The sequence below is a fragment of the Triticum dicoccoides genome, chromosome 1A (assembly GCF_002162155.2).
Source record: "Triticum dicoccoides isolate Atlit2015 ecotype Zavitan chromosome 1A, WEW_v2.0, whole genome shotgun sequence".
Taxonomy (NCBI): Eukaryota; Viridiplantae; Streptophyta; class Magnoliopsida; order Poales; family Poaceae; genus Triticum; species Triticum dicoccoides.
Window position 1 is genome coordinate 543,417,436 of NC_041380.1, and position 12,555 is coordinate 543,429,990.

Below are 12,555 nucleotides of genomic sequence, written 5' to 3' on the forward strand. Positions count from 1 at the left end.
TACAACTAGTGACATAAAGTAACTGCAAAGTTGATTAAAAGACAACCTACTTTTAGCAAAGTAACACTAGTTTTAAATGGATAAAGTAAAGGTTACTTCTTCAAGTGGCGACATTGTCTACTATGCTCTCATTCTAACTCAAAGGGACGAGCCAAACTCCGTGCCCCAAATTTTGATTGTATTTCCTCTGGTTCGGTAAACAGGAACCCAGAACCGAAAAATCGAAGACCCCATAGAAGTAAAATTTTCACGATATATCAAATATGTAGCCACCCATGCATACATGATGACAAGCATGAACAATTATAGGTTCAGTCCATCGATCGGCGTACCTCCCCGGGGGGTCTCTACTGCTGTGCACAGGTGCACGTCCTTCCCTGTCCTCTTGCTGCCTCCGATCATAACCTTCAGACACAGAAGAGAAGAAACATATAAAAAAAAAGGAAGAACAACGCAAGCTCAACTGAAGTGTACGTACTACAAAAGAAAAGCCACATGTCTTCATCACTTGGCGTGATGTATGTATGTACAGTACCTTGTGGTTTGGCCCCAACGGCGTCGAAGAAGCCTCTCTTGGCGCCGGTGGTGGTGCTGGTGAGGCATGAATGCGTGGCGAAGCGCGCCAGGGAGACCGCCGAGCAGCTCTCTCCTTGGTGCTGGACTCCGGGGAGGCCGAGCTTGAGGTCCAGCTCCTTGTCCTCCTCGCGCTCGTGCTCGTGCTCGGCGTCGAATGGTGGCCTTGTTCCTCGGTGGCCTGCTTGAGCTTCCCTCGCCTGCCACCCCTTGTCATCCGGGATGAGGTTCAGCAGCCGGGGAGGGGTGCCTTGTTCCATTGGACTGGATCTAGACTGTGAGAGGAAAGCGTCAGACGAACAAACAAACGTGTTGTGGTGTGGAACAGAGAAAGCAGGAAGAGTAATTTCATGGGTGCACTGCTCAACCTGGCAACTTTTCATGTGTAGCAGGAGGAGGATTTCACGGGGCAAGAAGAACTCACCGTGCCGCACCGGAGACGGGGGTCGGACAGCTGCAGCAGGGCTGCAACCGGAGGAGTCCTGGCCGCGGCCGGGATGGAGAGCTCGAGGAAGTAATGGCGAGACCACGCACGGCGTCGGCGTCGGCGGCTCGTTGTGGTTGCTCGAGCTGGCCGGTGCCCTTTCCGCCCTTTTGTGCTAGTGCTGGTGCGGTGAATGGTGATGCCCCTTGTACAGGGCAAGGGCGGCCCCTATTATATACAGTAGCTCTCTTCTTTCTATCATGCCACGGCGGCACTACAGTATTCTTGATATGTACTGTACGTGTATATTTGTTTGCCTCGCAAGCTACATGTTGTTCTCTGCAAGCATGTGATAGATGCATTCCGTTTTGCCTTCTTTATCTTTGTTTTTTCTCTTGCGTTGCGTGCGTGTGTTTGCTGTGCCTCTGCTCTGTGCTCTGCGTGCTTGTGTGTGAAACCGGGTGGATGGGGGGCAGGTGAGAGCTGGGCACGCCTATCCGGGCGATTCAGCGGGGTAGGGGATGGCATGCGATTTGATGTAATGTGTGATGTGATGGATGCGCTTGTTTATTGGCTTATTATTATCGGCGCGTGTCCAAGCTGTTGCTGTCGGGTGATGGACTCATGGTGGTGTTGGTCGACAGACGATGCGATGGCCTCGGATAAGCCATGTTTTCTTCTGAGAAGCGGCCAACCCCGGCGTCGGCGTCGGCGCTGGGAGAATCCGCTCCGTCCTCTTTTCTTTTCTTTTCTTTTCTTTGGGAACACGATCGATCACGTTTCCTCTTTGATTACTGCTCTTTTTTCCTTTTGGAAGATGCCTAAGTTTATCTTGAAGAAGCGGTTCAGTCTGCCACTGATGATTGCAAGTGGACCTGCGGTGGATGCAAGATGGAGAGAGGCCGGGATTAAAATCAGCCGCCGTGCCTGAAAACAAATTAACAAACTGTCGAATTTTGGTGTTGATGATGATGGGCTCGGATCCGTCGCATATAATGCACCTAGGTAGTGCCGGCCTACATGCAGCGGCCAAGACCAGGGGCGAATCTACTAGGCATGCTTTAACAGGCTTAAGCCTGCCCTCCAACAAGAGTAATTTCTTTTTTAGTACCAAAGATTAGACCCCCAGCGTAGCAAAACTGTTGTTTCCCAGCCCATCTCAATGGCATAATTACAGTTGAGCCTACCCTACATTTACTCCCTAGATTTGCCACTGGCCATGACGGAACGGAACACACACAGCGCACGCACACGGAGAGCCTCCAAGAGGCAACCGCCTCTCGTCCCGATTTGGTTTGGTCACGCAACGTGCTGAGCGGAACAGTGATCGGCGCGAGAAATGCGTGTGATGCGTTGGGCACGCCCCCGCAGCCACAGCCGCAAATTGGTGCTACAGGACAGGCCACGAGGGTGGACTTTGTGGCCGGCCGGAGACGTGATGTCGCGTGGCGTGCGTGCGTGGTACACAAGAGTGGACTTGGGGCACGCGTATACGTTCGTCCAGTCAGTGGCCCGTGGTCACCACCGGGCGCCGGCGTGCAGGTAGCGCATACGGTGAGGACGCCACGGCCGGTGCGCCAGCCGTGCCGCGTGAACGCGTGGTCCAGCGCAATCTCCGTGCTCGTGTTGGAGCCCGCCAGTCGCCCCAGTGGTCGTGGATGGCCGCATGCGCGCGCCGTCGATCGGGTTCGGGCGCCCACCGGCGTGTAGACGTGAGCTGGGGATCCGGTGGGTGTGGTGGTGCGAGTCGGCCGCGCAGGCCCATGGGCGCGTTTCTTCCGGGTTAGTTGGTTGGTGCGCGCTGATACGATGCGGCATGGCACTCGCCGCGGCGCCGCGCCGCCTCCATCCTAGACTAGACTTTTGGCCGGGCAAAAAGGAGCGCGGCGCGGGGTGGATCGGGTCGTTAGGGCATCTCCAGCCGTTGGCCCCTCAGGGGCGCCTAAAATCGCCGTCTAGGGGTGAGCCAGCACAAAAAATAGGCCTGGGGACGAGTTGGTCCCAGATTCGGCCTGCCTGTTCCCTTTCTGTGCTCTCATCCGTGCTCTCACTTCATCCTACGGCTGTCTTTTTTCCTTTTTTTCTTTCTAATCTAATCATCTCCTCCCTCTGATTTTAACGGGGTGGGACCGGAGCTTATTTTGTTCCAATCAAATCAAGCCACGTAGACGGAAGCACAGATGGACACACGACGAGGGAGCAGGCAAGTCTCGTCCGTTGGTCCCTAGCCGTCGGCCCCAGGGCCGCCCCCAGGCACGTTTTAAAATAAAAGAAGTTCGGCGAAGTTTGGCTTAAACACGATAAAATTCGGCCAAACACGATAGATTTCGGCCAAACACGATAGATTTCGGCGAAGTTCGCGGATTTTCATTACATAGCACATATACATAAACTAATCTAAAGGAAAAACTGGCTGAAGTCACCGCCGTCGCCGCCATCGTCGTCGGCGGCCTTCTCCTCCTTGACGCAGGCGCCCCTGCTGGACCCCTGCCCGGCGTCGCCATGGCGGACTGGTGGCGGCGCATCGTCGTCGTCGTCGTCGCTGTCGCAGATGACGACGACTCCGCCTTCGTCGCGGCCGCGTGGACGCTCCGCGAAGCGAAGCAGGGCGGCGCGCTGGCGCTCCTTCGCCTTCTCCAGGCGCTCCTTCTCCATCGCTATGGAGTCCCTGCGCGCCCATTCTAGGGCCGCGTCGTCGTCGTCGAGCTCCGTCCTCACCGGCGCGGCCGGCTCCTTCTTCAGCGGCGCGAGCCCCGGCTCCGTCTTTGGCTCGACGAAGCGCGGAGGAGGAGCCGACGAGTAGGCGCGCCGGCCGCCCTCGTGTTGGAAATATGCCCTAGAGGCAATAATAAATTGATTATTATTATATTTCCTTGTTCATGATAATCGTTTATTATCCATGCTAGAATTGTATTGATAGGAAACTCAGATACATGTGTGGATACATAGACAACACCATGTCCCTAGTAAGCCTCTAGTTGACTAGCTCGTTAATCAATAGATGGTTACGGTTTCCTGACCATGAACATTGGATGTCGTTGATAACGGGATCACATCATTAGGAGAATGATGTGATGGACAAGACCCAATCCTAAGCCTAGCACAAGATCATGTAGTTCGTATGCTAAAGCTTTTCTAATGTCAAGTATCATTTCCTTAGACCATGAGATTGTGCAACTCCCGGATACCGTAGGAGTGCTTTGGGTGTGCCAAACGTCACAACGTAACTGGGTGGCTATAAAGGTACACTACGGGTATCTCTGATAGTGTCTGTTGGGTTGGCACGAATCGAGATTGGGATTTTGTCACTCCGTGTAAACGGAGAGGTATCTCTGGGCCCACTTGGTGGGACATCATCATAATGTGCACAATGTGACCAAGGGGTTGATCACGGGATGATGTGTTACGGAACGAGTAAAGAGACTTGCCGGTAACGAGATTGAACAAGGTATCGGTATACCGACGATCGAATCTCGGGCAAGTACCATACCGCTAGACAAAGGGAATTGTATACGGGATTGATTGAGTCCTTGACATCGTGGTTCATCCGATGAGATCATCGTGGAACATGTGGGAGCCAACATGGGTATCCAGATCCCGCTGTTGGTTATTGACCGGAGAACGTCACGGTCATGTCTGCATGTCTCCCGAACCCGTAGGGTCTACACACTTAAGGTTCGATGACGCTAGGGTTATAAAGGAAGTTTGTATGTGGTTACCGAATGTTGTTCGGAGTCCCGGATGAGATCCCGGACGTCACGAGGAGTTCCGGAATGGTCCGGAGGTAAAGATTTATATATAGGAAGTCCTGTTTCGGCCATCGGGACAAGTTTCGGGGTCATCGGTATTGTACCGGGACCACCGGAAGGGTCCCGGGGGCCCACCGAGTGGGGCCACCTGCCCCGGGGGGCCACATGGGCTGTAGGGGGTGCGCCTTGGCCTACATGGGCCAAGGGCACCAGCCCCTAGAGGCCCATGCGCCAAGATAAAGGAAAAATGGGAGAGTCCTAAAGGGGGAAGGCACCTCCGAGGTGCCTTGGGGAGGATGGACTCCTCCCCCCTCCTTAGCCGCACCCCTTCCTTGGAGGAGGGGGCAAGGCTGCGCCTCCCCCCTCTCCCTTGCCCCTATATATAGTGGAGGGGAGGGAGGGCATCCATACCTGAGCCCTTGGCGCCTCCCTCCCTCCCGTGACACCTCCTCCTCTCCCGTAGGTGCTTGGCGAAGCCCTGCAGGATTGTCACGCTCTTCCATCACCACCACGCCGTTGTGCTGCTGCTGGATGGAGTCTTCCTCAACCTCTCCCTCTCTCCTTGCTGGATCAAGGCGTGGGAGACATCGTCGAGCTGTACGTGTGTTGAACGCGGAGGTGCCGTCCGTTCGGCACTAGGATCGTCGGTGATCTGAATCACGACGAGTACGACTCCATCAACCCCGTTCACTTGAACGCTTCCGCTTAGCGATCTACAAGGGTATGTAGATGCACTCTCCTTTCTACTCGTTGCTGGTCTCTCCATAGATAGATCTTGGTGACGCGTAGGAAAATTTTGAATTTCTGCTACGTTCCCCAACAGTGGCATCATGAGCTAGGTCTATTGCGTAGATTCTTTGCACGAGTAGAACACAAAGTAGTTGTGGGCGTCGATATTGTTCAATATGCTTGCCGTTACTAGTCTTATCTTGATTCGGCATCGTGGGATGAAGCGGCCCGGACCAACCTTACACGTACGCTTACGTGAGACCGGTTCCACCGACAAACATGCACTAGTTGCATAAGGTGGCTGGCGGGTGTCTGTCTCTCCCACTTTAGTCGGATCGGATTCGATGAAAAGGGTCCTTATGAAGGGTAAATAGCAATTGGCATATCACGTTGTGGTTCATGCGTAGGTAAGAAACGTTCTTGCTAGAAACCCATAGCAGCCACGTAAAACATGCAAACAACAATTAGAGGACGTCTAACTTGTTTTTGCAGGGTATGCTATGTGATGTGATATGGCCAAAAAGGATGTGATGAATGATATATGTGATGTATGAGATTGATCATGTTCTTGTAATAGGAATCACGACTTGCATGTCGATGAGTATGACAACCGGCAGGAGCCATAGGAGTTGTCTTTATTTATTTGTGACCTGCGTGTCAACTTAAACGTCATGTAATTACTTTACTTTATTGCTAACCGTTAGCCATAGTAGTAGAAGTAATAGTTGGCGAGGCAACTTCATGAAGACACGATGATGGAGATCATGATGATGGAGATCATGGTGTCATGCCGGTGACGATGATGATCATGGAGCCCCGAAGATAGAGATCAAAAGGAGCAAAGTGATGATGGCCATATCATGTCACTATTTGATTGCATGTGATGTTTATCATGTTTTTACATCTTATTTGCTTAGAACGACGGTAGTAAATAAGATGATCCCTTACAACAATTTCAAGAAGTGTTCTCCCCTAACTGTGCACCGTTGCGACAGTTCGCTGTTTCAAAACATCACGTGATGATCGGGTGTTTTATTCAGACGTTCAAATACAACGGGTGTTGACGAGCCTAGCATGTACAGACATGGCCTCGAAACACATGCAAAACACTTAGGGTTAACTTGACGAGCCTAGCATGTACAGACATGGCCTCGGAACACGGAGACCGAAAGGTCGAACATGAGTCGTATAGAAGACACGATCAACATGAAGATGTTCACCGATGATGACTAGTCCGTCTCACGTGATGATCGGACACGGCCTAGTTTGACTCGGATCATGTAATCACTTAGATGACTAGAGGGATGTCTATCTGAGTGGGAGTTCATAAGATGAACTTAATTATCCTGAACATAGTCAAAAGGTTTTTGCAAATTATGTCGTAGCTCACGCTATAGTTCTACTGTTTAGATATGTTCCTAGAGAAAAAATTAGTTGAAAGTTGATAGTAGCAATTATGCGGACTAGGTCCGTAAACTGAGGATTGTCCTCATTGCTTCATAGAAGGCTTATGTCCTTAATGCACTGCTCAGTGTGCTGAACCTCGAACGTTGTCTGTGGTTGTTGCGAACATCTAACATACATGTTTTGATAACTACGTGATAGTTCAGTTAAACGGTTTAGAGTTGAAGCACCAAAGACGTTTTTTGAAACATCGCGAAACATATGAGATGTTTTGAGGGCTGAAATTGGGATTTCAGGCTCGTGCCCATGTCAAGAGGTATAAGACCTCTGATGATTTTCTTAACCTGCAAACTAAGGAGAAAAGCTCAATTGTTGAGCTTGTGTTCAGATTGTCTGAGTACAACAATCATTTGAATCGAGTGGGAGTTGATCTTCCAGATAAGACAGTGATGGTTCTCCAAAGTCATTGCCACCAAGCTGTTAGAGCTTCGTGATGAACTATAACATATCAGGGATAGATATGATGATCCTTGAGGTATTCGCGATGTTTGACACCGCGAAAGTAGAAATCAAGAAGGAGCATCAATTGTTGATGGTTGGTGAAACCACTAGTTTCAAGAAGGGCAAGGGCAAGAAGGGATACTTCATGAAACGGCAAATCAGCTGCTGCTCTAGTGAAGAAACCCAAGGTAAAACCCAAACCCGAGACTAAGTGCTTCTGTAATAAGGGGAACAACCACTAGAGCAGAATTACCCTAGATACTTGGTAGATAAGAAGGCTGGCAAGGTCGATAGAAGTATATTGGATATACATTATGTTAATGTGTACTTTACTAGTACTCCTAGTAGCACCAGGGTATTAGATACCGGTTCGGCTGCTAAGTGTTAGTAACTCGAAACAAAAGGCTACGGAATAAACGGAGACTAGCTAAAGGTGAGCTGACGATATGTGTTGGAAGTTTTTCCAAGTTTGATGTGATCTAACATCGCACGCTCCCTCTACCATCAAGATTAGTATTAAACCTGAATAAGTGCTCTTGCACCTAAAGGAATGGTTTATTGAATTTTGATCGTACGGATACACATTTTCATGCCAAAAGATATAAGATAGTAATGATAGTACCACTTACTTGTGGCACTGCCATGTAAGTCATAATGGTATAAAATGCATGAAGAAGCTCCATGTTGATGGATCTTTGGACTCACTCGTTTTTGAAAAGTTTGAGACATGCGAACCATGTCTATTGGTGTATATGCATGAAGAAACTCCATGCAAATGGATCATTTGGACTCACTTGATTTTGGATCACTTGGGACATGCAAATCATACCACATGGGCAAGATGACTGAAAAGCCTCGTTTTCAGTAAGATGGAACAAGATAGCAACTTGTTGGAAGTAACACATTTTGATGTGTGCAGTCCAATGAGTGCTGAGGCATGCAGTGAACATCGTTATGTTCTTACTTCACAGATGATTCGAGTAGATGTTGAGTATATTTACTTGATGAATCACGAGTCTGAATTATTGAATGGTTCAAGTAATTTCAGAGTGAAGTAGCAGATCATTGTGACAAGAGGATAAAATGTCTATGATATGATCATAGAGATGAATATCTGAATCACGAGTTTGGCACAGAATTAAGACATTGTGGAAATTGTTTCACAACTAATACAGCCTGGAACACCATAGTGTGATGGTGTGTCCGAACATCATAACTGCACCCTATTGGATATGATGCATACCATGATGTCTCTTATCGAATTACCACGATAGTTTATGGGTTAGGCATTAGAGACAACCACATTCACTTTAAATAGGGCACCACGTAATTCCGATGAGATGACACCGTATGAATTATGGTTTAGAGAAACCTAAGTTGTCGTTTCTTAAAGGTTTGGGGCTGCGGCGCTTATGTGAAAAAGTTTCAGGATTAAGCTCGAACCCAAAGCGGATAAAATACATCTTCATAGGACACCCAAAACAGTTGGGTATACCTCCTAATTCAGATCCGAAAGCAATATGAATTGTTTCTAGAATCGGGTCCTTTCTCGAGGAAAGGTTTCTCTCGAAAGAATTGAGTGGGAGGATGGTGGAGACTTGATGAGGGTATTGAACCGTCTCTTCAACTAGTGTGTGGCAGGGCACAGAAAGTTGTTCCTGTGGCACCTACACCAATTGAAGTGGAAGCTTATGATAGTGATCATGAAGCTTCGGATCAAGTCACTAGCGAACCTCGTAGGACGACAAGGATGCGTACTACTTCAGAGTGGTACGTAATCCTGTCTTGGAAGTCATGTTGCTAGACAACAATGAACCTACGAGCTATGGAGAAGCGATGGTGGGCCCGGATTCCGATAAATGGCTCGAGGCCATAAAATCTGAGATAGGATCCATGTATGAAAACAAAGTGTAGACTTTGACAGAATAGCTCGATGGTCATAAGGCTGTTGAGTGCAGATGGATTTTGAAAGGAAGACAGACAATGATGGTAAGTGTCACCATTGAGAAAGCTCGACTTGTCGTTAAGATGTCGTTAAGACTTTCTCACTCGTAGCGATGCTAAGAGTCTGTTGGAATTATATTAGCAATTACTGCATTATTTATGAAATCTTGCAGATAGGATGTCAAAAACATTGTTTCCTCGACGATTCTTGAGGAAAGGTTGTATGTGATACAACCGGAAGGTTTTGTCTATCCTGAAATATGCTAATAAGTATGCAAAGCTCCAGCAATCCTTCTGAGGACTGGAGTGAGCATCTCGGAGTTGGAATGTATGCTTTGATGATGATCAAAGATTTTGGGTGTATACAAAGTTTATGAGTAACTTGTATTTCCAAAGAAGTGAGTGGGAGCACTATAGAATTTCTGATGAGTATATGTTGTTGACATATTGATGATCAGAAATGATGTAGAATTTCTAGAAAGCATATAGGGTTATTTGAAAGGTGTTTTTCAATGGAAAACCTGGATTAAGCTACTTGAACATTGGGCATCAAGATCTATAAGGATAGATCAAAACGCTTAATAGTACTTTCAAATGAGCACATGCCTTGACGTGATCTTGAAGGTGTTCAAGATGGATCAGTCAAAGAATGAGTTCTTGCCTGAGTTGTAAGGTATGAAGTTAAGATTTAAAGCTCGACCATGGCAGAATAGAGAGAAAGGAACGAAGGTCGTCCCCTATGCTTAAGACATAGGCTCTACAGTATGCTATGCTGTGTACCGCACCTGAAGTGTGCTTTACCATGAGTCAGTCAAGGGGTACAAGAGTGATCCAAGAATGGCTCACAGGACAGCGGTCAAAGATATCCTTAGTAACTAGTAGACTAAGGAATTTTCTCAATTATGGAGGTGGTAAAAGAGTTCGTCGTAAAGGGTTACGTCGATGCAAGCTTAACACCTATCTGGATAGCTCTGAGTAGAGATACCGGATACGTATAATGGAGCAACAATTTAGAATAGCTCCAAGTAGAACAGTTATTTGGAATAGCTCCAAATAGAACGTGGTAGCTGCATCTAGGAGATGACATAGAGATTTGTAAAGCACACACGGATCTGAAAGGTTCAGACCCGTTGACTATAACCTCTCTCACAAGCATAACATGATCAAACCCAGAACTCATCGAGTGTTCATCACATGGTAAATGTGAACTAGATTATTGACTCTAGTAAATCCTTTGGGTGTTAGTCACATGGGGATGTGACCTTGAGTGTTAATCACATATCGATGTGAACTAGATTATTGACTCTAGTGCAAGTGGGAGACTGTTGGAAATATGCCCTAGAGGCAATAATAAATTGATTATTATTATATTTCCTTGTTCATGATAATCGTTTATTATCCATGCTAGAATTGTATTGATAGGAAACTCAGATACATGTGTGGATACATAGACAACACCATGTCCCTAGTAAGCCTCTAGTTGACTAGCTCGTTAATCAATAGATGGTTACGGTTTCCTGACCATGGACATTGGATGTCGTTGATAACGGGATCACATCATTAGGAGAATGATGTGATGGACAAGACCCAATCCTAAGCCTAGCACAAGATCATGTAGTTCGTATGCTAAAGCTTTTCTAATGTCAAGTATCATTTCCTTAGACCATGAGATTGTGCAACTCCCGGATACCGTAGGAGTGCTTTGGGTGTGCCAAACGTCACAACGTAACTGGGTGGCTATAAAGGTACACTACGGGTATCTCTGATAGTGTCTGTTGGGTTGGCACGAATCGAGATTGGGATTTTGTCACTCCGTGTAAACGGAGAGGTATCTCTGGGCCCACTCGGTGGGACATCATCATAATGTGCACAATGTGACCAAGGGGTTGATCACGGGATGATGTGTTACGGAACGAGTAAAGAGACTTGCCGGTAACGAGATTGAACAAGGTATCGGTATACCGACGATCGAATCTCGGGCAAGTACCATACCGCTAGACAAAGGGAATTGTATACGGGATTGATTGAGTCCTTGACATCGTGGTTCATCCGATGAGATCATCGTGGAACATGTGGGAGCCAACATGGGTATCCAGATCCCGCTGTTGGTTATTGACCGGAGAACGTCACGGTCATGTCTGCATGTCTCCCGAACCCGTAGGGTCTACACACTTAAGGTTCGATGACGCTAGGGTTATAAAGGAAGTTTGTATGTGGTTACCGAATGTTGTTCGGAGTCCCGGATGAGATCCCGGACGTCACGAGGAGTTCTGGAATGGTCCGGAGGTAAAGATTTATATATAGGAAGTCCTGTTTCGGCCATCGGGACAAGTTTCGGGGTCATCGGTATTGTACCGGGACCACCGGAAGGGTCCCGGGGGCCCACCGGGTGGGGCCACCTGCCCCGGGGGGCCACATGGGCTGTAGGGGGTGCGCCTTGGCCTACATGGGCCAAGGGCACCAGCCCCTAGAGGCCCATGCGCCAAGATAAAGGAAAAAGGGGAGAGTCCTAAAGGGGGAAGGCACCTCCGAGGTGCCTTGGGGAGGATGGACTCCTTCCCCCTCCTTAGCCGCACCCCTTCCTTGGAGGAGGGGGCAAGGCTGCGCCTCCCCCCTCTCCCCTGCCCCTATATATAGTGGAGGGGAGGGAGGGCATCCATACCTGAGCCCTTGGCGCCTCCCTCCCTCCCGTGACACCTCCTCCTCTCCCGTAGGTGCTTGGCGAAGCCCTGCAGGATTGCCACGCTCCTCCATCACCACCACGCCGTTGTGCTGCTGCTGGATGGAGTCTTCCTCAACCTCTCCCTCTCTCCTTGCTGGATCAAGGCGTGGGAGACATCGTCGAGCTGTACGTGTGTTGAACGCGGAGGTGCCGTCCGTTCGGCACTAGGATCATCGGTGATCTGAATCACGACGAGTACGACTCCATCAACCCCGTTCACTTGAACGCTTCCGCTTAGCGATCTACAAGGGTATGTAGAGGCACTCTCCTTTCTACTCGTTGCTGGTCTCTCCATAGATAGATCTTGGTGACGCGTAGGAAAATTTTGAATTTCTGCTACGTTCCCCAACACCTCGTTGATGGCGATGCCGGCGCTGCGAGTGCGCCGGCCGAGCGGCGTCTCCGCCGCGGGCTCGGCCTTGACGCCGAGCAGGGCCGGAGTGCCGGAGGAGTGCGATGAAGATCGGGAGGAGGAAGAAGAGGAGGAGGACCCGAACCTCCTTGGCGCC

The 12,555-nt window shown here is 48.9% G+C and overlaps 1 protein-coding gene across 2 annotated transcripts in view; it reads right to left on the reverse strand.

Moving 5' to 3' along the window:
- Positions 1-1,398, reverse strand: part of LOC119287547 (auxin-responsive protein IAA18-like) — a 3,247-nt gene extending 1,849 nt beyond the window's left edge. Inside the window, exons 1-3 of one of the 2 annotated variants that reach the window (XM_037567107.1) lie at positions 998-1,398; positions 536-843; positions 333-405 (exon numbers count right to left, since the gene is read on the reverse strand). In XM_037567107.1, the coding sequence (XP_037423004.1) occupies positions 333-405; positions 536-843; positions 998-1,359 (743 nt within the window). In that variant the 5' untranslated portion in view covers positions 1,360-1,398. Of the gene's footprint in view, positions 1-332; positions 406-535; positions 849-997 lie in introns of both variants that reach the window. The other variant, XM_037567116.1, reaches the window with a different exon arrangement.
- Between the last annotated feature and the right edge of the window lie 11,157 nt (positions 1,399-12,555).